The 25,635-nt window shown below is 46.3% G+C and overlaps 1 protein-coding gene across 10 annotated transcripts in view; it reads right to left on the bottom strand.

Annotated features, from left to right (window-relative positions):
* Positions 1 to 5,660: 5,660 nt before the first annotated feature.
* The window catches only part of CTNND1 (catenin delta 1), a 48,852-nt gene continuing 28,877 nt past the window's right edge, over positions 5,661 to 25,635 (bottom strand). For 6 of the 10 annotated variants that reach the window (XM_019514748.1, XM_019514730.1, XM_019514766.1 and 3 more), the window contains 16 exons: positions 23,943 to 24,475; positions 18,227 to 18,690; positions 17,940 to 18,123; positions 17,422 to 17,539; positions 16,666 to 16,819; positions 16,261 to 16,278; positions 15,852 to 15,920; positions 14,117 to 14,244; positions 10,600 to 10,750; positions 10,162 to 10,354; positions 9,854 to 9,968; positions 9,173 to 9,260; positions 8,638 to 8,685; positions 8,285 to 8,385; positions 7,867 to 7,953; positions 5,661 to 7,656 (listed from right to left, as the gene is read on the bottom strand). In XM_019514748.1, coding sequence (XP_019370293.1) covers positions 7,882 to 7,953; positions 8,285 to 8,385; positions 8,638 to 8,685; positions 9,173 to 9,260; positions 9,854 to 9,968; positions 10,162 to 10,354; positions 10,600 to 10,750; positions 14,117 to 14,244; positions 15,852 to 15,920; positions 16,261 to 16,278; positions 16,666 to 16,819; positions 17,422 to 17,539; positions 17,940 to 18,123; positions 18,227 to 18,690; positions 23,943 to 24,475 — 2,436 coding nt within the window. In that variant the 3' untranslated portion in view covers positions 5,661 to 7,656; positions 7,867 to 7,881. The remainder of the gene's footprint in view (positions 7,657 to 7,866; positions 7,954 to 8,284; positions 8,386 to 8,637; positions 8,686 to 9,172; positions 9,261 to 9,853; positions 9,969 to 10,161; positions 10,355 to 10,599; positions 10,751 to 14,116; positions 14,245 to 15,851; positions 15,921 to 16,260; positions 16,279 to 16,665; positions 16,820 to 17,421; positions 17,540 to 17,939; positions 18,124 to 18,226; positions 18,691 to 23,942; positions 24,476 to 25,635) is intronic. The other 4 variants (XM_019514738.1, XM_019514794.1, XM_019514776.1 and 1 more) reach the window with 4 other exon arrangements.

The following is a 25,635-nucleotide window of genomic DNA, read 5'->3' as shown; positions in this document are numbered from 1 at the left end:
GATCAAGGCCCGACAGTGAAGGAGGGAGGGAGGGAAGGAGATTGGGGCAGGGGCAGGCACTCATGCTACCCAGGCAGGGCAGGGTATGAGACAGAGCCACAAGGGGCTTGTCTGGGGAGTGTAGGGAGGCAGGCGTGGCTCCCATCACTGCACGCAACCTGGGGGAAGCATGGGGGGGCATGTGCCCCCCCCAGATCTGCATCCAGAGTGAGAATAGGCTGCTGCTGAGGGATGGGCTGTTCACAGTGGGGGGGGAGGAGGAAAGAGGGAGGTTGGGCCAGGACTGCGCTTGGGGCAGGTGGTGGCAGCAGTGGCTCTGGGACCAGGGCTACAGCCCAACCCCCTGCCACGGTGAGCCCAGTGCTACCTCCAGCCCACAGCAGCAACCGACCTTTGCCCTGGATGCAGATCTGGGGGGCACCCCCCCCCCCATGAGTGCCCACAGCAGTGAGAGCCATTCCTTGGATGAGCTGTCTGCAGCTCCATCCCACGCCCTGCCCCATCTTGGCAACACCTCGTCCTGACCCAGCCCCCCTCCCCCCTTGCTGTGGGGGCCTTGATCTGCCCTCCTGCCTCATACTCCTTCCCTCCCCTCCCCCCACAGACTTACCAGCCCAATGCTGCTCTCCACACTGCTGAGCCAGCTGCGTGCTTGCTGCAGCTGTGTGCATGCATGTGCCATTTATCAGTGTCATTAAATCAGCCACAGCAGACAAAAAAAAGCCAATTGCTGATTATACCAATTTTCCTTTTATCGGTGCTGATATATGGACTGATGTATTGGTGCACCTCTAGAGACAAGGGCTTCAAGATCCCCTATGCCAGGTTGTCATTACCCTGGGACACAGTTCAGCAGGCACTGCTGATTTGAAGTTCGTTCAAATTGAGACAGAGAATCTTTGATTAATCTTCAACCTCAACATGCCTCCTGTATTATCCAAATAATCCTTGCTGTTTGATTGCACACTTAAATTTTTTTGTGAAGACTGAAGCAAACAAGCTATTGAGAAGCTCCAGTTTCTCTATACCCTGCAGCCTACTAAAGTGAACCCACAGCTTCCCTGGCCTTCCTTTTCTGGCCAACATATTAATTGTGCTGTTTGTTGTCATTAACTTCCCCTACCAGGTGCAGCTCATTTGTTACCTTTGCCTTCCTGATTTTGTTATGGCAAGATCTTGCTATTTCCTGGTATGGCCAGGTCACCAAGGAAGCTTCTTTCTATTGCCTATAGGCTTTTCTTTTGCTTTTGAGGTAGCCCAGAAGCAATTTGTGAAGCCACACTGGTCTCTTGGCATTCCTGTTTCCACTGGGTCAGGATAGCTTCTTGTTGGGCATCCAATATTATGCCCTTTAAGTTTCAGCACTCCTAGGATTCTTTATCCTTCAGTTTGTTCCCCTACCACACCATGCCTACTGTCTCTTCAAGCTGTAGGAAATCTGCTTTTAAACCTAATAGTTTTACTGCCTTCATGGACTTCCCCATCTCATAATTATGACTTCTATCATATCATAATCACTTCCTTTCAAGTTCCCATCACCTTCCCATCTCCAACCTGCTGGTCAGGGTAAGATGGACAATCCTCTAGTTGTATCCTCAGTCATCTTGGAATAGAAAAGTTGTCCTCCACACAAGTTAAGAATTTGATCAACTTGTTTTTGCTTGTTGTATTATTTTCCAGGCATCTGCTAGAACTGAAGTCTTATCAGTATCACCTCATAACTTTGAATAAAATTTACCATCTCCTTTGAAGAATACCTCATCCACCTTTTCCTCCTGACCTGGCTGTCCATAGTAAATCCCCACCTTACTGCTGTATCTTTTATCTTAATGATGCTGTGACCAAACTTCCCAGCATCCAAGCTGCTTTGTTTAAAGCTACTGCAGGTCTAGCTATATGATTTTGCAGTGTATACAATTCCTGTGCAAAAAAGTCCTACAGCTATTACATAGTTTTCTAGCCTATACAATTGCACAAAAAAAAGCTTGAAATCAAGACTTAAGTACCACATGGAAGTCAGCAAGCAGAAAACAAAGACAAAGAAACTTCAAAAAGGTATGACTTTAAAACAAACCAACCAACAAACATTAAATTTAAGCATTATCAAGGCATCTTTTATTATTGAGTTATTTTTTGTGCAAGTCAGAGACTGGGTTTACTGCAGTTACATCAGCTGAGGATCTGGCTGCTATTTTTATATAGTGGCTCCTCTCACAGATCTATTGGTCAGTCTGATCACCAGGGACCCTGTTTTTTTCCTGATAACAACAGAGTCCCCAATTTTCAGATTAAGAGTAACCTAAAATCCGCATTTTTCCATGATCAAAATGAAACACCACTATAAATATAGATGTTAGTGGTGTTTCACGCCGATCATGGAAAAGCATGGATCTTGAGTTACTTTTTTTAAATCTGGAAAAAAAAAAAATCCCAAGTCAGAGAAAACCAGGATCCCTGATCACAGTGGTACTTTATTCCCCCTTTTGTTGAAGACTTTTGATTTTTCACAGCATGCTGCCTATGGGTGTAATCAGCCCACCCATGCACCATAGGGTAAGCTTATAGCATTCTCTCCTGAAAGTATGAAGAGAAAGGAAACCCATAAACCAAATGACATTTCAAAAGGGCCAGTTGCTGACAACAACATCACAGGTGCCAGTTGCAGGGTATCTAAAACACCCAAACCGCAAGACTTAACCAAACATTAGAAAAAGGTTTGCAAACCTTTTTAAAAAGTGGTAGGGACATCAGTGGGTCCAACTAAGGCATGCCATGGAAATCCCAATGCAGCCTTAGTTCTGGAAATGCCAATAATTCCTAACAAGATTCAGAGATGGCTAAAGCCCAAAGTGAGAGAGAGAGAGAAAAAAAAGTGTGTGTGGGGGGTGGGGCGGGGGCACAGACACCAGTCATAGCCTCCATGTGGAGTTATGCTTGCCGTCTCCACATTGCAGAGCTGAGTGTAGGATGTCTGGCATTTCCCATGCTTCTAGGCTTTCCTGGTTGCCACTGGTGGCCAGGAAAGAATTTTCCCCCCATTCTGTTGCTAGTGTCAGGGTTTTTTTGGTCTCATCTTCCTCAGAAGCATTGAGTGCGGGTTGCACTGAAGGCTAAAGATTGCAACTGGGGTGTGCCAATTGCTCCTGAAAAGAGTAAAACCCAAACAATTAGAAAATCGTGCTTCTTTGCTCTGGGTCAGAGCCATCACATTTGGGTGGTACCCACCAGCATCTTAGTTGCCTGCTCAGCCTGAGATATGATTCCCAAGGACTAACCAACATGCGAACAGAGACCCAGGAGCTTTGGGGGAAGGCAGCCTAAACCACTAAGGATTAGTGGGATTTTCAAAAGCACTTGAGCAAAGTGATTCCAACTCCTAAAAAAATAAAAAACAAGTCACCTAGCACTGTTGAAAACCTGACAAAAAAAGCATCAAACAATGCTAGTTTACAACCAGTGCACCCACATCATAAGGGCAGGGCACAGGTAGCCACAATTGTGGCCGTTTCCCAGAGAGAGACTGTAACAGGGCTTCTTGGTCCAGGAGGGTGGCATAGGACAGAGAAGCAGGCAATATTACATGGCACCACTCAACACATCAGATCCAAGTTACATCACACACTGATGGGAACTCTCACCTGACCCACAATTATACCACAAGATCAATTAATAGGGACCCAAGTGGTCAAGTCTTTTCATTTTGTGCCTCAAGAAAGACTTCTGCTCCACCAGGGCTGGAGATGATAGCCTGCCTTGTCACTAGTACCACTGCAGCTTCCTTCCTACACATGAAGCAAGGAAGAGGTGAAGCTAAGCATCACTGGTGACACGGTACTCCCCTGAGCAGCAAGGTGGTGAAATCCATGGGGGATTCAGCATTTCAGATCCCTCAGCAACAATATCGTTGTCTATTCCACCCACTGAGACTGGACTACAGTCCAGTCTCGGGCATACAGAGATGAAATCAGGAAGGCCAAACTGCAATTGGAGTTGCAGCCAGCAAGACATTAAAAGTAACAAGAAGGGCTTCTACAAGTATGTAAGCAACAAGGTCAGGGAAAGCATGTGTTATTTACTAAATGAGGAAGGCAACCTAGTGACAAATGATGCAGAAAAGGCTGAAGTACTCAATGCCTTTTTCACTTCAGTCTTCACAGGCAAAGGTCAGCTCCCAGACTACTGCACTAGGCAGCAGTTTGGAGAGGTGAGCAGCCAACAGTGGTGAAACAACAGGACAGGGACTATTAGAAAAGCTAGACATGTACAAGCTCATGGGGCTAGATGCAATTCTTCCGAGGGTGCTGAGGGGACTGATGAGATTTCAAAGATAATGGCAGTCAGTTGGTCTGCAAACTTGTGGCAAATCAGGAAGGTTCTGGATGATCAGAAAAGGGTAAATATAGTGTATATCTTCAAGAAAGGGAAGGAGGAAGATCCAGGGAACTACAGACCACTAAGCCTCACCTCCATCCCCAGAAAAATCATGTAGCAGGTCCTCAGAGAATCCATTGTTAAGCACTTGGAGAAGAAAGTCATCAGAAACAGTCAGCATAGATTCACCAAAGGCAAGTCATGCCTCACCAACCTGATTGCCTTCTATGAGATGAATGGCTCTGTGGATGCAGAAAAAGCAGTGGCCATGATACACCTTGACTTTAGCAAGGCTTTTGATATGCTCTCCCACTTTACTTGCTTGCAAGAATGCTGTAAAGTAGGAGTTGGATGAATGGGACTGTAAGGGGAACAGAAGCTGGCCTGGATCATCAGCCTGAATGGGTAGTGATCAATGGCTTGAGATCTAGCTGGCAGCCAGTATCAAGTGGAGTGCCCCAGGGGCTGGTCCTGGGGCCAGTTTAGTTCAATACCTTCATCAGTGATCTGGAAGATGGGATAGAGTACACCCTCAGCAAGTTTACGGAAGACACCAAGCTTGGGGGAGTAGCAGATATGTTGGAGGGTAGGGTTAGGATTCAGAGTGACTTGGACCAATTGGAGGATTAGAGCAAAGGAAATCTTGAGGTTCAACAAGGACAAAAGTGTGAAGTCTTGCACTTAGGATGGAAGAATCCCACCGGTACAAGCTCAGGACCAACTGGCTAAATACATCGCTGGGAAGGGCTAGCAATGCCTCACCAGAGGAGAGAGACAAAGCTGATCCCCTCTGAAGCGCCAGTCCTTTATTTGCTTTGAGGGGGGGCAGCTCAACCATTTCCTATTGGTTGGGTTAAATGCATCCCTCACCCTGCTGGCTCTTGTGAACCCCAGTCCTTGGCATCCAAGTCTGCCTAGTCACACTACTGATCATTCATACCATCAATAAAATGTAAGCTCTTGCCTGGCTGTGACTTCAACTCCAAAAGCTGAGCACACAGAAGTTAGGCATGGCAGTGACAAGTGCTTGTGGATCTGGACTTCAGATACCAGAAAGCGGGCAGAATGAACACCACTTCTCATAACATCCCTGGAAGGTGGGACAGTGTTAAAAAGCTATGCATTTTGCTCAGATACTACACCAACAGGAATCATACATATACAATAAATAAAAGACATCCCTCTCCCTCCTTTATATGGTCCAGCCAAAAAGGCCAAAGCCCAAGAGGGCCTGCATCTGATGCAAGTCCAAGATTTGTTCCAGGAGTCATTCTCTGTTTTCTCAAATACACACTTTAAAAATTTTTATTTATATAAAAAAATCATTTTGTTTTAAAAGCGTTACAAGAGCGGGCACAGAAATCAGACAAAGAACAGCAGACTCCTCCCATCCTCCCCCAGGCACTGGGGTTGTGGAGGAAAGCAGAACAAAAAAAACTGGTCAGTTACAGGTTCCCCACTGCAGGTGCTGAAGCAGTCTCTGGGGGAAGGAGGAGTTTTTGGTTCATCTGGAATTACAAAAAGAATTAGTGTTTTACATAATATGCAAGAAAAAAAGGTTAGACCCCCCAGGGAAAAAAAAGCCTGGATTTGTACTTCAGTCCCATCCCAAAACAGGAAGAGGCTGGATGCAGCAGAGGAGGGTTAGAGGCACAGAGGTCTCCCAGCCCACACATTTCCCCTTTTACAGTGCATGTGTCGCAGGGAGAAGCAGGGAGCAAGAATCCCATCCGGGCACACAAGTCTACAGCAACCCAGTTCCAGTTTCTGGCCCTCAAGGGAGGATTCCAGTTGCACGGTGCATGGAGGGGCTGGGATCTCCTCGCCATGTGGGGAGAAGTGGACATAACACCTCCACTCTCCTGCTGAAAGGAAGGGAGGCAACGGCCCATGCACATGCACCCCTTCCAGATGCAGCAGGCTGCCCCATTACCTGCTGGGTCTGACTGTGGCTTTCCCCTCTCCATATCCCATCATTTAGGAGGTACAGATAAGTGACTATTTATTGCCTCTGGTCTAGTCATTCCTGGGAATCCCAGCACCTCTATTCACCCAGTGTCAGTACAAAAAGATGTTAAAGGCCAGAATCTCAAGTGGAGGGAAGAACAGCAACTCATCTGTGCCAGAAAGATCCCCACAACCTAGTCCAAACACTCCTTATCTAGTTGGCCATGGAGCCTACGAGTTGGAAGAAACTATTTCACAGTGGCATAGAAAGGCACGTGTCAAGAGAAAGAGACACTTGCATTCATCTGGTTTGTGGGGGATGGGGTTAGTTACAGTTAGGCTCTCCCTTTCTATCATCACTCTACCCAATCCATCACCCTCTTTCTCCTCCTTTACCTGCCTGCACCATAAGCCCAGATATCTCCCACACTTTAAACAGCCAAAAAAACCACATGCTCCTCAAAAGGAAACCCCACACCCTCGTTCTAAGATTCAGACCTCTTTAGGGATCAGGATCTGCCCCCAATCCTTGCTACCTTCCCCCGGCTGGCTCCTGCACAAATACCTCCCACAGAACAAAAACAAACACAAACACAATTGCCCATCCACGATGGCCGCATACCTAAGAACACCAGAGCATACAAGGAGTGAACAAACTGCTCCCAACCTGCCTCTTTCTCCTTTAGATGAGAAGAGATGTTTCCTGTCTGAGTGGCTCATCTCAAAAACAGACCCCCACCTCCACCCTCAAATGTGATCTGACATCCAGATGCAGTAAGTCATAGTAAACAAGTATTGCAATCAATCGCAGGTACCCCCACCACCTGGAATGTTCCAGTATTCCTTGCATCCTCTGTTGCCAAGGGTTTGCACATTTTAGAGGCTAAGGAGACAGCCTCTGTCCCCATTACTGCAAGCAGAACCAAAAAGTGTCTTAAAGGAAAATGTAGTGCCAGTACAGCCAGTTCTGTGTTGTGCTGCAGGCCCAGCAGGAGAGGTGATGTCAAGGGAAGGGTTCTTTCAGAGTCTGTGTTAGTTAGTATCTCCAGGGAGATTCATCAGGAGTATTTGGTCTGCAGGAAGATTTGCTCTCAGAAGAAAAAAAAAGCGCCCAAGGATTGGAGGTGCAGCTGTCTACAGGAAAGGGTGTGGGGGCCCTGACCAAGTTGTACCTCAGCAGGGAGAGGCACAAAGGGCCAATCATTTGGCTGGATAGTTGGCACAAAAAGTCCAGCAAAAAAGTAAAGGTAAGTCAGTCCATTCCACCACGAAGAGAGAGATATATATATATTATAAACCCAAACTGAGCAGAGGCAGGAGAGAACTCTAGATCTTCTGCTGTGGAGAAAAGGGAAAACAGGTTAGCACCACAGACAGTCAATCAGCAATTCAGCATATACCCAGCAATATCAGAGGGGTAATTACTGTCATGAGGAAGTGAATGATCAAGGTCTTGGATGAAGCTGCAACCTCAGCAGGATTTGATTTGCTAAGCAACACCAGATTAGCCCAAAATGCCAGAATCAGTCCTCCAACTTCTTAACTTACACAGGAGCAGGGGACTCAGGGATGTGTCATCAGGGGATAAACCACAGTGTCATCCTCCTCCTCATACAGGTTTTCCTGACTTTCATCCTGGTGCAGACACATGCGTTGTTAGTATAGAGATGGAAAGTAGGCAGGGATGGAAGCAAGATAACGAAGATGGTTTGGGGGAAAAGAGTTGGAGATAGAGCTTGACAGATGGAGGCAGAACAGAAGCAGTCTAGTAAACTGTCATATGACAAGCAGCCAGAGTCCTTTTCTTGGCTACTTCCATGGTACAATCCAACAGACGTTCCCCTCAAGTCATCCACCCCAACTACCATGATCCAGACCATCTCTACCCTAGGGGGTTCCCATACCACCCACAAGGCTGTAAGGCAGAAGAAGCAGAAGGGTGTTTAAGAAGCAAGCAATGCCTTACTGAGATGGGTGCCGCCTTCACCGGTTCCACATTGCCAAGATCTCCAGATCGGTCCAATGTCCTGTTGTGGTCTCTTTCATTTAGTGTGGAGTAATTGTTGTCTACAACAAGAAGAGAAGTCAGGCAGTCCCTAGAAGGGGCACTTTAAAGCCTACACAAAGCTCAATGAAGACAAATAAAAAGCCAAACACCACTATATAAAAGCATCTTTCCTGACCTCTTATAAGCTCCTTGCTTTCCCAATGTTATGGCACCCACACAGCACAAACCAAAGCAAGCAGATGCAGAATCCTCCCCTCCCAGAGATACCCAAGTATTTCAGCTTATATAGGAAGCTGGCTAAAGGTTTTTACCTGGTCCCATGTTGCTCATCTGGATCTCCTCCCGAGAAGATTTCTTATCTAGACAAAGATGAACACAGGTATACCAGCCAGATCATACTCAGGATCCCAGAGATGCGTATCAGAGGCAGCCAGCTATACATCTAGCAGTTTCCCCATTCCCCAATAAGAACTAAGTTAAGCAAGCACAAAACTATTATATACACTTGGACAAAAAAGGTTCTACTTTCACAACCCTAGCACAAGATGCTGAGGGGCAAGTTTAGCCCTGGATGAACAAGAGCTAAAGTTGGAGATTTTGCTACATTTGGTTTGTACTCAGCTCATTTACACATAATTGGAATACACTAGCTGGAAACAAGCATTTGTGCTCCCATATCCACAGTTTGCCAACACCTCTCAACACACGGGCATCTGCACAAGCACGACCATGGGAAATCTGAATATAATGGAGGTCAGCAGGTGTCAATAAACATGGGAAAGAAAGGGGTGCAAGTGGATGTTCTTCCCCTCCCAAACAACTGGCTTCTGTGAAAAAAGAGCATACCTCCTTTTTGATTCCTGTCAATGAGTGGCAAGGTGCTGTCATCAAACGAGTTGCCTCCCTGGTTCCGAGAGGCATTGCTCAGGTTTACCTGGAATGCGAGAGCTGTCATATGCATCACACCAAGCAGAATGTCACAACCTTGATCACACAGGGCCCAAAACCCACCACTCCCATATTCCCAGATATCTGCAATATCAGAATAAGGCTCTATCTGTTCAGTGGGGGCTCAGGCCATTTAGAAGAATGTGTGGCAATGCCCACTCTGCAGTCTCACTCAGCTGGGGTGCTCAATATTTAGCAAATGCCAGGAACCAGCTTGATGAACACACTTCTTCCCACCTGGACTCTTTCTTCTTGATAGGAAACTATTTTTAAAAAGACACCAAGTTCCCTTGGCATTTGAATGCATTTGTGCAGTCAAGTAAGGAACTGAGACAAATGAAGATTTAGAACAATCTTAAAAAAAAATCTTTAGTCTGTATCAGGCTGAACACAGCTTGCCCAAAAGCAAAGGGAGAGAGTTGAGAACTGAAACCAAATCCAGAGTAAAAAAGTTCACAAAAAAAAAAAAAAAAAGCTACCAGACCCAGAGGAGGGCTTCTGTACTGGGCACCTGGCTATCTCATCACTGCTCACTCATCCCCTCCACCCTAGAGGCAATTCATCGACCAGTTAAGGTACCTGGAAGTCAGACTTTTTCCATCCTTCCTTCTCTAGTGGCTTCCGCAACTCCTTATACCCCCAGATTGTCTGCAGGACTAGGGCCGCAGCTCGGACTTCTCTCTCTGAACGGTTCCTAAAGAGGTCAAAACAAAGATAATAAAGACAGGATACAAAGTACTTAACATTCAATCACTTCACAACATTCTCCACAGAGACCTATAAAAGGGAGTGGGGAGGGAGGGAGAAGAGAGAGAGAGAGAGAAAGGTAAACCAGTGTACTTGCTCAGTTCCAACCATCACACCCCTCTGTCTTATAGTGCATCTACCCCGATTTGTTGATCAGCACCAGCTTCTCAATGCCTTGCGTCTCCCGCAGTTTCTTTGCGGCCTCCAAGTTCTCCAAAATGACCTCATTGATTGTGTTCAGGACCGATACCACGGTATCCTCAGAGAGGTTCTTGGCTGGCGTCTGCTGCCCACCTGGCAAGTTCTTCACTAAGTTGGGGATAGCATGTTTACCTGGGTTGGGGGACAGGTAGGAAAGCATTTAGGTCAGAAGGTGCAGAAAACAGAGCTGTCAAATAAATGGTAAGAAAAAAGGAGAGTCTAGGAGTGTCTGCCAGCCATTCATAGGTGTCAAATGCTTGGCAACAATCTGGACTTTAATACTGTTCTGCCTGTTTAACCCCTACCCACCCCCCATGGACCCATTCTGGAAGATGCCCCAGCACCTACAAAGCAGTCAGCTTCTTCATGGCCCTTACCTATCAGCTCTTTATTCCGAGGATCCACTGCCAAGTTGCGCAGAGCCCCAGATGCTGCTTTCACTACACGTTCATTGTCATGGTTCAGCAGGTCAGCAATAGCAGAAAGCCCTTTCTCTTGGCGTAATGCTGAGCGGATGTACCGACCGTACTGCAGGGACATGGCAAAAAGCAGTGTTACCAGAAGAGAGGGGCAAGCAGGAGCCCTTCCTTCTCAATCACACTATACCATGTTGTGGTGCTGCAATCAAATTGCGTGCGTCATCCATTTAACTTTTCCACAAGCTGCTACAATCCCATGGAAGGAGAAGCATCCTATCCAGTGGGATCACAGGAACCACCACATCCAGTAAGTCAGGTATCAAAAGGACACGAAATGCTAGAGGAGCTGTTCAGGAGCACTGCCAGCCCAAATACCACTTTAATACTGTTGCCAGAAAAGTGGCTAAAAATTTCAGTGCAAGCTCTATTAAGGGCTCAAGGGCCAGAAACCCATGAACATCATTCTGATTCAGAAGAGGTAAAGCAGAATGTGATATATTGAAATGTATAATTGTCAGTTATTTGAACACTGCCCAACTCATTTGCTTCAACAAGCAGGTAGTGATATCCACAGATTACAACGTCATGTAAAGACCAGGTCTTTATTCCGAGTGTTGAGCTCTCATCTCCTCCATTCCTATTGTAGCTGATGCTTTCCAGCATTGATGGCTGTCAATGCTGCCTGTAAGAGCCCTAAGTTGGCTATTTCAGCAAAACGTCAGTTGTTTGTAGAGACTGATACCAAGTAGTCTTTGATTAAATGTTTCGTTTGGATCTGTTTAAATAAATCAAACTACTTGGAACCAGAACTGTTGCAAAAGCTATTCTACAGGGACTTGGATCAACCAGCATGCAGACTAAATCCATCATACTCTGTATCATTATCTAGAACCAGAAAGAAACTGTAGAACCAGGTCATTGGAGAACAGCTATGCTTCTTGCCTGTCCCTCCAAAGCAACTGGTCCTAGTCACCATCATGGATAGGATACATTGCAAGAACAGCCACTGCCAAACTAACCCAGACAACATTTGTATAGAAGCATCCAAGGCCTTGGCTAATTCAAGGTCTACTGTGCCAGGCACCACATGGGATCTCAGCTTGAAATGGGAACTATCCAAGAGGACTTGTATTCCAAAAATACAAGTCTGTTATCCAGACAGTCACATCAAGCCCCTAGTGCAGAGATAGGCAAAATGCAGATGTGGCCCACCAAGCCATTCTATCCAGCCTGTGGGGCCCCTAAAAAAATTTAGAAAAATTAATATTTATCTGCCCCTGGCTGCCTGTCACGCAGCCCTTGATGGCTTGCCAAAACTCAGTAAGCGGCCCTCCACCCAAAATAATTGCCCATCCCTGCACTAGTGACTCAACCAATACCTAAAAGGTATCTTCAACAATGGAGAAAGTACAAAGCTCCAGAAGACAGGCAAGCCATGTGGGAAGCTGTTACTTAGTCTGCAGAGCACAAAAAGATACAACTTCAGGGCACAAACAGCTATTTTAATTGGACTCTGTCACCCAGGATTCCTACTGATATCACTCAAATTAAGCACCAAGTGCCCTCTTGTGGCCCAGGGTAGTGAGCTCTTAAATTCTTCTTCTCTGCAAGAGCTCCATCATGATACTCTTTTCTCAAGAGATTCATAGACCAGAGGTTCCCAACCACCAGGCTGCAGCCCAGTACCAGTCCGTGAAGGGTTGGCTGCCAGGCCACTGGCAGTCATGTGTGGGATTAAAGCTAGGCAGCAGGGCAGCCCCAGGAGGGAGGCAGCCAGCTGTGCGCCCAGTCCCACTTCCACTGCCATGGCTGCTGCAGCAAGGCACAGCCTGCACAGCAGGTACCAGAGCCCACACTGGGCCAGACAGGGCTCTCCAGCCCCATCCCTGGCTGGGAGCAGGGGGATGCAGGCAGGGAAATGCCTAAGACAGGGAGGCAGCTCCACTGCTTGCTCCTAGGGAAGGCAGCAGAGACCCTTCTCCCCAGTCAGCCCTAGCTGGGTCCCCCCACACCACTGCCTCCACAGCCCCCTCTCCTGCAGTGTCCTCCAGTGCCCCATCCCAAACCGATCCTTGCAACCCCCCCACCATGTAAAATTTAAATATGTAAAACTTAAAATAATACTGTGGACCAGCAAATAAAAAGGGTTGGGAAACACTGTATAGACATTAGGGCTAGAAGGGACCTCATGTGACAATCAGGTCTAGCCCCCTGCCTGAAGGGCAGGAAGTCAGCTAGGGTCAAAGGATCCCAGCAAGATACACATATAAACGTTTCTTAAAAAGAGTCCAGAGTAGGTTGCACCACCTCTGGAGGGGATCTATTCCAGGCCTTGGGGGCTCAGACAGCAAAGAAGTTTTTCCTTATGTCCAGCTTAAAACAGTCTTGGAGGAGTTTGTGACCGTTAAACTTTGTCATCCCTTGGGGTGCTCTGGTGAACAGGCGTTCCCCCGGATCCTGATGCACACCCCTGAGCCTATGCTTTTCCAGGCTGAACAGTCCCATGGCTCGCAGCCTCTCTTCAGAAGCCCTATTCTCTTGCCCTCTGATCACCCACATGGTTCTCCTATGGAAGAACTAGTTGAGAGCCCTTCTCAAAGACTTGACCATCAAGCATCTCCAAGACCATCATCACTACCTTACCAATTACAGTCTAGCTGCCTGCATAATGGAAAGATGTCTAGGGCACAGATGCTTGGAAATACTGGACACATCAGGAGGGTTGTGCCAAGACCAGTCTCTCCAAAACTTCTAGGGCATTTTCATACATACATGTTGTCTGATGCAGCACTGGGCATTTTAATTAGTGTGCCGTGCTAATTAGAAGCACCTGCGCATCACATGCATCAGCAACACCGTGCATCTGCACACTGAAAAAATGGTGGCAGGGCATTTTAAACTATAAAGCTCATAGAACATGTTTTATTTCAAAGGGCCCTGCCACCATTTTTCAGCAAGGAGATACGTGGCAACATTGATGCACGTGATGCAGAAGGCTGCCAGAGCATGTCATTTCCTGGTGTTCCAGCAGACTTGATTAATTGAGAGGGGGATTAATAGAGTCTGCTCCAACACACTGGATTTCCAGTGCGTTGGAGCAGCCTCCACGCACATGCATACGAGTTCTTAATGTTTTACTGGAATAGCCCTAAGTCAGCTATTACAGGCAGCACTGACAGCCATCAATCCTGGAAAGCATTAGCTACAGCATGAACAGAGGGGATAATCAAGAACTTGGCACTCAGAATAAAGACCCGTGAAGAAACATGGACTGTTTTTCAACTGTGCTGCTAAATAACTTTCATTGGGTTTCCCCCATATGATGTACTAATGACAAATCAAAGATAACAGTGTCTGAACTTCCATTGCTTTTGTCAGTATCAGGTGACCATGACTTAATCTGGCATAGTTCCCACTGCATTTTTAAAGCAGACAGGAAGAATCTGTTACCCTCCTAGAAGGGAGGGGGACTCACCGTCCAGCGACCAGCACATAGATTCTGAATAGCACCTGCTGAAGCCTCCAGAATGGCAGGGGTCTTGCTCTCCTTCAACAATGAGATATATATCCGGACTACTTCTGGCTGGAATAGGAGCTCGTAACCTAGGTACAAGACGCAGAAAGTTCAAACAAGCAAGAAGTTAAACGCAATCTGAAGCATTAAGAAGAGAACATACAGCCTGTTTAAAAGGTCAAATAGGTTAGACCCAAAGTGTACACACTGGCTCTCCCCACCCTAATGACTAGAAGGTTTGAGGAGCTAAAAAACAGTTTTTGGAAACTGCCACTTAGCACTGGATGCTTAAAAGCAACATAGTGCTGCGACACACCTATGCTTACTGAGAGAGTATCTTCAGCAGTCTAATGGGGTAAAAAAGCACTGAAGCACTTCTGTTGCTTGCTTTGCAAGGCAGATGGTTAGAATACGTGATTACTCATGAGGATGATATTTTATTATCTATTTGATGTCAATGCCCTTTTAAGCCAGGCCTTATACAAGGCCAAAGCTGGGTGCAGTGATTATCCTAACAGCCAGTCCTTGTGGTATCAGAAGACAGATGACTAAAAAGCCTTATCACAAGAGACCTGGCAGAAAACAAACCAGTTCAAGCAGCTGTAATGTTTTAAGCCTTCTCCCTGCCTACAAACTCCCAAAAAACATGTCATCAGCATTCCATGTGCATCCACAAGTGTACTAGCTCAGAGCAGGGCTTCAAACCGGTTCAGCCAGAATTAAACCAAGTTTTGGGCATTTCCACTATAGACTGGAAATGCTGGCATTGCAGGAGGCCCTCCACAGAGCGCTACGTAAAACCAATGCTGCAAAAATGCTTTGCAATGAGCAGTCTCTCAACACAATGTACAGAGGCTGTTGTTCCTTCATGTGGAGTATGCCCAAGGTTGAATTTAAAAATATTAAAAAGGCAGAGATTTTTATATTTAAAAACAAACAACCCATCCACTCCTATTTCTCCATTTGTTTCCCTTTCCTCTTGCTGGAAAGTTGGGAGAGACGCACGAAAAAAAATACTCAGTTTTTAAAATGAGTCCAAACTGCTATGAACCAAAAATAGTCCTTATTCCAATGAAATGAGAGTTAGTTTTTAAATGCTAAAATGTTTTACCTTTCCAACCAGCTCTAGGTCATGAAGAACCATGTTCAAATGCTCATGGTTTGTTTTAATGAAGGGCAAAGTGCACATGGTTCTTCTAGTTTCATAAGAGCACAGGATGTTTGCCAAGATGGTGGTTTTTCAGAACAGAAGTTATTTTGTAGTTGTAAACAGCTACTGAACACCTGATGTAAGGGCTATAAAAAAAAACAAATTTATCCTTGCCCCATGTCAGGGCATGTTGTTCCAGTTACCTTTCCAAGTGCCTCACTACCCTTAGTTTAAAATCACCCTCAAAATCTCTCTAAGGTGGGGAACTAAACTCTGATAGGGCAAAGAGCAAGGCAAAAAGGCAAAGCGAGATGCCCAAAATTAAAGACTACTACGGTATCAGAATTAAAGAGTTTTGGGCTTCTGACCCACACCACTACACCATCCTCACCCTTAAACCAAATGGATATCCTCATCAACAGCAATGTTTTAATCTTATTATATCAGTGCCTCTGTCAAGGAAGCCCTGCATTATTTGGTCTATGTTAAGCTCTCCAAAAATTGAAGAGGAGTGGAGCATAGAACAAGCGCACTACAGAATTGTACCTTTTGCAGGCGTTGTTCTTTTGGGAAAGTCCACTGTATCAGCACCAGGATCTTCTGGAGGTTTTTTGCCTTCAAAAAAAAAAAAAAAAAAACCACAAGGCTTTAATATACATCCCATCCTCCCTTCCCCCCGCCCCTCCTCTTAACTCTCCCTCTTCAATCCAACCATTTGACTCATTAGACATTACATTTGCTTCAGAGAACACACCCCAAAAAAAGATAAAAATGTAACACTGAGCTACCAGCTTCTCCCCATGGGAAGTGCTATAGGGAATAAGCATGGACCTCTTCAGCTAATACGGGGAGCATGCATGTCTAGCAAGACAGGGAAGAGGAGAGAGCTAAGAGTACCCAACGAACCAAGGGAAAAAAGGGGGAAGGGGAGAAAAAAAATCCAAGGCAGACTCACCTCTGGAGAACCACTCGTCTATTGGTGAAGCGGAGAGAGGGACAGGAGAGAGAAGAGGCAGAAGAGAAGAGATGCCGACAGGATCACAGATGGTTTGGCAGAAAAGCGGGGGGGAGGGGGGGAAGGGGGGAAAAAAAGGGACATGGAAAAGGCCTGGAGTTAGTGGAGATGTACTCATCACCACCCAAGGCAATCTAAACCCACCATGCAGGGCATTAGGCCCTGTAAGCAAAGGCTGGAGATGCAGACAATGCACAGCTGCTGCTGCTACCAAAAGGTTTCTCAAAAAAAAAAGGCAGCAATTTTAGCCCTCTAGCAGATTATTTAACAACAGAGCAAGACAGCTGGGAGCTTCACTCCTCCTCCCACCCCCCCTTAAGGCAAGCATCAAGATCCTTGACATACCTTTGCCTTTCTTGGTACCAAAGCAGCTGGCAGCATGGGGCCCAGCATTATTGGTGGGGTTGAGGGGAGTCTCCTGATAACGCTCAGCATGTGGGATCTCATGATGGACTTGGTATGATAAGTTCCGGAGCAGACAGACACAGTTCTCCACCAGCTATGAATGGAGGGAGGTGCTTTCAGTGAGAAAAGCTTGCCCTAAACCCACCCTAACCTCTTCAGCACAGAGTGATTAGGATTGTGACTTTAGAGTACCAGCCGAGCCAGGAAGAGGCTGAAATAGCTCAGTTCAGGGCAGCCTCTTCCCAGGCTTCAGGTCATAGACCCACATAAATCTTTCACAATCCTAGAACCGCACCTCCGCTGCTTGGCTCAAAATCTAGTGGCCAGCAGTCAAACACAAAGGACACTGTAGCTTCCAAATCATGGACTCACATTTGGATTCTATTAGTTCATAGAACGCTTTGCTTCTGAGCACAGAAAAAAGCCAGCCCAGACTTCAAACCCTCTTGAAACTCAATCTAATGCCACGCCCCACCCCTCTCAGTGCATCATATGGCTTTGCATTCCCTTTCCCTTCCAGCTTTGAAAATAATCTATGCTGGCACAGTGGGAGCAGTCACAACTAGGAAAGAAAACATGCAGATGGGTCAATTCTATTTCTGCTCCTACTGGCACACTGGGAGGCCCTGAACAACAGCAGAGATGCTCCCATCCAGATTAACTGGCACACCGTTGCTCCTCTCTCCACACCATTACCTTGCTGTCAGAGTCTTTCTGGCCAATCTCTGACTGGACAACGTATATCAAGGCATCCACCAACCCATCACACTCGCGCAGCTTCCGACGAGCCTCACTCCGCTCAGAACTCACGTTTCTGGGAAGGAAGAGTTGGATGGGGGGCAGGGGGTGAGAAGACCATGGTGGCAGCACCTTACTGAGTTTGAGAAAGCTGGAGGGCAAGCCAATCCACATTTCCACTTCTCACTGCAATGACTAGTCAGGGGGAGGGGAAGGAAGGGAGCTAGGCAATCTAGAATAAGGAAGAACTGTACATGGAAATGGAGTTAGGTGCCCTCTTACCACCCATTCTGTTCCAGAGGCCCAGCCTCAATACAACCTCAAAGTTCAACCTCCGGTTATCCACACACTAAGCCTCCCCTGAAATATCTGTATCCTAATTCCAGGAACCCCATCCCTAAAAGCGCTGCCATAAAACAGCAGCAACCCTCCTCTCCCCACAAAGCACATCAGCTCAGAAGCCACTTCCCTCATACCTAAGGCAGCCAGCAGTGTTGGTGAGCACCGACTCCCACTGCATGTGGCGGGGTTTAGAGTCTTCATTGGGCTCCCTCTCCCAGCCAGAGCGCGGGATGATGACCTCATCAGTTAGAGCATGCAGTGCATGGTCTACAATAGCCATCTTTATTGAGTCATGGGAGGAGAGATTCCATAATGTTCCTACAACATAGCACACATGCTTAAGACCATAGCACTCCAAAAATAGCCCCGCCCCTTCCACCACTTCCTTTGCCCAGCCAACCCATCACTCATTCTCCATTACCTGTGATGACCTCTGTGAGGTCCATGTCACGGGCCTTGCGCAACAGTCTCACCAGGGCTGGGACACCATCGCAGTTCTTGATGGCTATCTTGTTGTCCTGATCTTTGCCAAAGGATATGTTCTTCAGGGCCCCACAGGCCCCATAGTGCACCTCTTTCTTGGGGTGGTCCAGCAGCCCCACCAGCACAGGTATCCCCTTCAGCTTACGCACCTCTGTCTTCACCTTGTCATTGCGGTAGCAGAGGTGCTGCAGGTAGGCTGCTGCATTGGACTTTACTGCATCCAGCCGAAAACTCAGCATAGCTATCACTTCAGGCAGCTCTGGCTGGCGCCAATTGGCAGGTGGTGGGCCTCCCTTCCGCAGACTGTCCAGGCTTGCCAGGCTACCCCGTTCATGCTGTGCCAGGGGGGCCCAGTAGTACTGGTCAGGGGCCACATCATCCACCAGCATATCCTCATAACTCCTACACAGGGGAAAGAATGGACAATTAGCACAAGGACCAAGACCACTGCCTCCATGAAAAAGCATAGGGCTACAACTCCAACTTCTAATGCAAAAAGAGGTGAGCCAAAGTGACCTGCATTTGGAGGCTAAGATTTTTCAGGGCCATCTGCACTCTGTAACCAAGTTCCCCGTCTTCCAAGAAAATGTTTTACATGCCCTTTTCAGTTCCTGGCTTCCATAAGCAAAAGTTACTTGGGGAAGAAAGTAAGTTGAGGATCCAAAAAGCCTACACTTGTCTACTGAGAGTCAGACTGACCAAGATATACAGTCTCCTTCTCCTCAGAGTCTGTATTTCAACAGAGGGTGGAACAGCTTCTTTTGCCTGGGTAGAGGAAAATATATGAATAAGATGCACTGTCCAAGGCAATAGTAGCCATTTCTTCTCCATCCCTCCCAAACCCCACTTTTTACTTGGTTAAATAAAAAGACTGCAACCTCTTAGAGGCAGAGTTTGTTGAACTGCTTGTGGTCTGACAGGATCCAGATCTCAGTTAGGACTTCCACAGATTCTCTATCAATAAGCAAGATCCAGAAGCAATGACTAGGGGTCTACTCAACTTATAGCAAGACAAAGCAATTTTTGCAAGCATTTCCCGTCAGCCCTACCCCTTGCCACCAGTTGGCAGAGGGGCATATATGGTATAGTTTAATAGCAGATGCCACAGAAAATAAATAATAATAATAATAATAATAATAATAATAATAAAAAACCATATTATATGAATCTAGATTTAAATGCATTAATATACATGTATACATAATAGGAGTTAACATCTTTATGTAGCATTCTACAAAAAAAGTTTACAAATACCAATTAATGCTAACCTCAATATAAAATGTTTTCACTTTACTGATTGGTGCCTCCACTTAGTCTGCTAGTGGCATAGTCTAACCATGTTAACAGTCTCTATTTCAATAAGCATTGGGACATTCTAAAATGGCATATTATTAAAAACCCATTTTGTAAGTTGATTTCATGAGAAATCATGGCCAATTAAATATTTCCTTGCAATTGCAGACAATGCTGTTGCACTTTCCCAAGTAGTTCCCCGCTCTTGCCACTAGAGGGTATGTTAATGCCAAATGTCTAAATCCAAAGAAATTAGGGGGAAAATGATCTACTAGCTGGGTAAGCCTACCTTCACCTCAGGGACAGATTGCTCCTAATAAGTATTCTCTAGAGCTTAAGCCAGGTTTTAAGTGTTTCATGTAAAGACCATTATATAGTAGTTAGATGGGTACAGTTCAACAGCAGGATCGGATTTTAAGGGCACCCAGTTTATACAGGGCACAAATTGCAATCATGACACTGTATCTGGACATTTCATCCATCCTTTTGCCATGGTTTACTGCACAGTGACATGAGACACACCAACAAGCACAACTTGCCAACACCTTTTTATTTAAGAATACTTAAATGCAGATTAGTTCAAAAAAGTTTGAGGAAAGCTAACTGGTGGAGGATATTTGCAAAAGCAAAATGGCTCTCTGAACTAAGTGGAACTCAAATCTTGGATGCTACTGTTCTACAAGATTGCACTGCCACGGGAAAAGACTCATAGAAACATTTAATGATCTTGCAGTCATCACTCTAGCCTAGGAAATTCGGAAGAGATGATATTTCCCATTTGAGCCACATTGGGCAAGCTGCTCCATCTCTAAGCTAACCTCATCTGTGAAATAGGGACAATTGCATCTTGACTGTATGTAGTACTTGGCACAGACATCCCGTTTTTGGCTGGCATTTCTAAGTAAATGACAAACTTAACATCACTCCTGCTAGAGAGACATGAGGCAGCAGGATGTATAAGTGGCAAAACCCATGTGAAGGTGTCAATTCAGTCCCTACAGTTTTGTAGCTATATTTACACTTCCAAAAAGGGGTGGGGGTGGAAATCAAGACAAGAGGAAAAAGCAAAACAAAAACAAGAGAATTTGGTCTCCCAAATAGGCCTCAGCCTCAACAGAGCAATTTTTTTTTTTTAAAAGTCAAGTTTAAAGCAGACAAGCAAATGGAGACCATGCTTTTATTGTGTATTACATTATTTTATATTAAACAAGGAAAGCTGAACTAAGATGCTTCTTGAAATACCCCGCACCTGCAATATCCATACAATACAGCTTCCACCACACAATTGCATTACCAGGGCTACGTTCATAACTCCATAGGATGCCAAACTCTGGTTCAGCTTTGCCTAGAAGGGTATTTGGCTAAAGCAGCGGGAGCCAACTTTTTCGGCAGGTGCGCCATAAAAATCAGCCCCATACTCTCCAGGTGTCACTTTGAGTCCTTCCCCTGCTCCACTGACTGCTCCGATCTGCTGCTTTGCTTTTGACTTCCTGCCCTATACGCTCTACCCAATCTGCTATTCTTTTCTACTCCCTGCCCTGCCTGCCACTGTGCTGCCTGTCCTTTCCCCACTGTCATGCATCACCCACAAAGCCTGTCAGTGCCACTTATGGCAAGCATACCATAGGTTGGCCACTCCTGGGTTAAATCATACAGTGCTTCTTTGCATCTGACCTTAAGCACAGAAATTTCAATCTTGGGAACAGAAGCAACTATAGGAGTCCTGGCAGTCAACTCCTTTACTACTCAACAGAATTTTATCCCAAGATTAGTACTCTAGTCTAACTCTGAGTACATGCCATAATCAATAACATTCCTCAAGACATACTGATTAAATGTTCTTAACCTGTTAGTGCAATAGGCATAGCTGTGTCTCACTCCATTAAAGCTTGTGGTTACATATGGAGCTTTTACAGCCAGAGGATAGGTCAGGGTCCAACCAGCGGTGCAGGCCAAAAATCACCTATGCGTTCCAGTTGGAGTGGCTAGCCAGAGATCTGAAAGCTATTCTGCTGGAGCCAGAGTTGATTTTATGGCTTTGATAACTTAAACAGTGACTCAGGATGCATGTCAATCCTGTGACCAGCAGCCACTGACCATGGTGCCTCAATACTTCTTTAGCCTTACAGGTTATAGGTGCACACACACACAAGCAGCAACAATGCAGATGGCCAACATTCTAGCACCACAAGATTTGATCCAAACAGCAAGGCATGCTGCATAGCTGTTGTCAAGAGACTCTGTCAATAAAATGTATAGACTCCAGATCAATGAAGTCTTAAGCATTCTGGATAATACCACTTTCAAATGAATTTTGCTACAAGGAAAGCTCAACTTGTTTCACATCAAGTCTATCAGTCAGACTCAAGACAGCCTAAGTACTTCTACTGAAACAGAAGAAAACACACATTTACAGTGATCGTCTCATTCCGCTGCACTTGAAGTTTTGTGCATGCTTAACAAGTTGCTATAACACATGTCAAATGGATCCATGTCCTTCATACTGATTACAGCCAGTAGAGATAGTAGGGAGATTCTTAAACTTTGAAGGAGGGCAAACTGCCAAACATACAAATAAGTTAGGCCACTGCTCAACAAACATCTCAGGGGATATTGCCAGTTAGCCCCTAAAAATAGGAGGTTAAAAGACAAGATGGTAATTGAGAAAGTTTGATAAGTCAACTCTAACAATGCTTGGATTCCACATATTTCTGTGATCCTCATCAGTCTGTACAGAGACTGAAGCACACTCATGGGACTGGGAACTAGAGTACAAGGGAAGTGCAGCCGTGTAAATTCTACAGATAGTTTGTCATTCCAGTGACCACAGACTGCCACTGGGCATCATCTGCAGGATTAAAAAGTGATGAACAGAATGACACTTGATAAGATCACACCAACAGAGCCCAAGAGACTGGGTTGGGGGACTGTTTGATCCTTCTCCCCCAGTGTACCCCACCACCACTCTGTTCTCCTGGCCATTCAGCATAAGCATACAGCCAGCAGAGACAGAACCTTTGAGGAGCTGCAGCATCCTTATACTTTGCTTCATCTTGCCACTAAGCTCAAGCATGTGAACCATCCATAACTCACTGGGGGGGTGGGGGGGGGAAGGACACACCATGCACACACAGAGGACCACTGTCATTCAGTTAAGAGTTCTTTTAAAGAGCTGGAGCCCCAAGCATCTCAGACTAGGTTAAAAATCAAGGAGACAGACACCTTCTCAGCCTGGACAGGCAAACAAAAAGACACGCACACATCATGAATATAGGGAGGAGTTGCATGTTTGAGCCCTCTGTGCTGGCACGGTTCCACTCTGAATTCACAATTCATTCCCTTTAACAGGCCAAGCTGAAAACTATGCAGGTCTCAACTCTGTGAAATTCTACATTCAGTTAAACTGTTAAGCAAGAAGGGACAAAGATCTTAAATCCCCCTCCTCAAAATAGCAGCTTAATTTGTTCTTAGTTAGCGTAACAGTATTTTAGCAGTTTACCTGGGACACCAAGTCTCAAGTCACAAAAGAAGCACCACTACATATTTTTCTGGTATCTGGTAGGCTGCTCCTCCCATCAAGTAATCACTCTGATAATCAACTAGAGAAATGACTGAACCATCCAAGTTAAAAAAAGCCCTGCTGTCTTTAAACAGGTTTGACAGCTGCCCATCCTGCTACAAAGTACTTCAAGGGGCTGTATCCTTCTGGTAGTTTGTGGGATACACCAACCTAGTGACCCATCCTCATTCAGCCTAAGCCTCCCCTGCAAGTCTCTATTTCTACAGGCACATCCTGCATCTCCAGTTCAGTGGTAGTTGAAAGTTGAAGACAATGCCACTTCAAGATGAGGCCCATCTCTTTGCATAACCATGAAAAGAACAGCAGTTATGATGTCATTACAAAGTAGGATGAGTCATGATGCAAACTTTGCCATAAATCCTTTGTTCCACCTAATGGGCTGGCTGTTACAAAAGGAGATTGCCCTACCAGTTTGAAGGGGCTATCAGACAGTGCCAAAGAGAACAACCAAGGGGCCCGGAGAATCAGAGCATGCAAGTCTTTTCCTTAAAAGGACTGAATATAAGGGTAGAGAGGCAAGCAATGGGAGGGTATTGTTTAGAATGAAAAACCCACTGAGCTGTCCTGTGCTGCTGCAGGAAGGAAAGTTCAATTAATGTATAATTTTACTACCAATTAAAATACTCACAGCTATAATTAGAGTCAGGCATGTCTCAGCAGGTACAGAAGAGCCACCCCAACACACACCACCCTCTGAATCAGCCACCATTGGGCACCAAAGGCAGGGACAGAAGGGTAACCAAAAGACCTATGTTTCAAGCATGCCAAGCATGACAGATACCTGAGTCGTCGCCGGGGATCCGAGGGTGTCCCTGCCCGCCTGGCTGTGCCATAATCTGACATCAGACCATAATCCATGTCATCATAGCCAACGCTGCGCTGGTCATCTTCTAGCCCATAAGGCTCTGCATGGAAGCGGTTCAGGTCCATGTTGCTCCCCCCTACTCGCACCTGTGGTTGAGGACCATAGACGTCCTGCCGGCTAGGGGCCCGGTAACCATCCATGGAGGGACGGTAACGTTCATCAATTCGAGTCACGCGGGACAGACTGCCATAGTTGTGATCACTGCCAGGGTAGCCATCATCATAAGGGCGGCTGTAGCCATCTGGGTAGTGGTAGTTGCGAGGGAGCGTGGCAGTGCCAGCCTGGCTTATGTAGCTGCCAGGTCCACTGTTGCCATTTTTACGGAAGTTCCTGTCCATTGTCTGGACGTAGTTATTGGTGACAGGTGAACCCTCCAGAGGTAACCCATCTGGCCCAACAGGAACCTGCTGTACTGTCCTTGTGGTCACAGTCTTCACTACTTTCTTTACCTGGAGACATGGTCAACACAATGTTCTCAACTTATGATTGCATCCTGCTGATCCTCATCATTCCCAAATTATGCATCCCCTGCCATCCTAGTCCCAGGCTCCCTCAGCATTTCCTCCAATCCAGGGGTGGGCAAGTCTTTCCTAATATCCAACCTAAATCTCCCTTGCTGCAACTTGAGACCATTGTTCCTTGTTCTGTCACCTGTCACCCCAGAGAACACTCCATCCTCTTCGGAACTACCCTTTAGGTAATTAAAAGGTTACTATCAACCCCCCTTCCCCCAGCCTTCTCTTCTGCAGACCCAGTTCCCTCAGCCTCTCCTCACAAGTCATGTGCCCCAGCTCCCAAACCATTTTCACTGCCCTCTGCTGGACTCTCCCCAACTTGACTCATCCTGTCGGGGGAGGGGGGGGGAGCGGGGGCAGGCAACTGGACACAGTACTCCAGATGTGGCCTCACCAGTGCAGAATATAGTGGAATAATCACTTCCCTCAGTTTGCAGGCAACAATCCAATTAATGTAGCCCAGTATGTTGTTAGCCTCCTTAGCAACAAGGGCACACTGCTGACTCATATTCAGCTTATTGTCCACTGTAACCCCCACATCCTTTTCTACAAGGCTGCTACCTAGCCAGTCAGCCCCAAGCCTGTACCATGGAAGAATCCGATGCATTGCTAAGGGCAGGACTTTGCACTTGTCCTTGTTGAACCTCATGAGATTTCTTTTGGCCTAATCCTCCAATTTGTCTAGGTCACTCTGAATGCTAACCCTACCCTCCAGCATATCTGCTACACCTCCTAGCTTGGTGTCATCCGTGAACTTGTCTTCCAAATCTGCAAGTTTGTTCTGCTTTTTGTTTGAGTAGTGTATACAGAGGCAACTGCATTAGAGGGGGATATGCACGTGTGGCACGCTGCCTGCACAGTCCAAGGAGCTGGGCAAAGGTGGTGGGGGGCAGGCAGCACATGCAGAGCTCACCTGGACAGTGCAGTGCAGTCCACCCCCACCTGCCCTGACCTTCATCCAGCCTGTGGATGGCACTGAGCCCCAACCACTGCCACCCAGGGCAGCCTGTGCCATGCTCCTGCCTGCACCAGTCCAACAGCACCACCCCAGCCTACCCAACACGCACACCTTCCCAACAGGTCTGCTGCTGCAG

This window comes from Gavialis gangeticus, unplaced genomic scaffold, assembly GCF_001723915.1.
Source record: "Gavialis gangeticus isolate Ggan-Ray unplaced genomic scaffold, GavGan_comp1, whole genome shotgun sequence".
In the NCBI taxonomy this organism is placed as follows: domain Eukaryota; kingdom Metazoa; phylum Chordata; order Crocodylia; family Gavialidae; genus Gavialis; species Gavialis gangeticus.
Note: the sequence above shows the minus strand (reverse complement) of the source record. Positions and strands in the feature narration are given on the sequence as shown.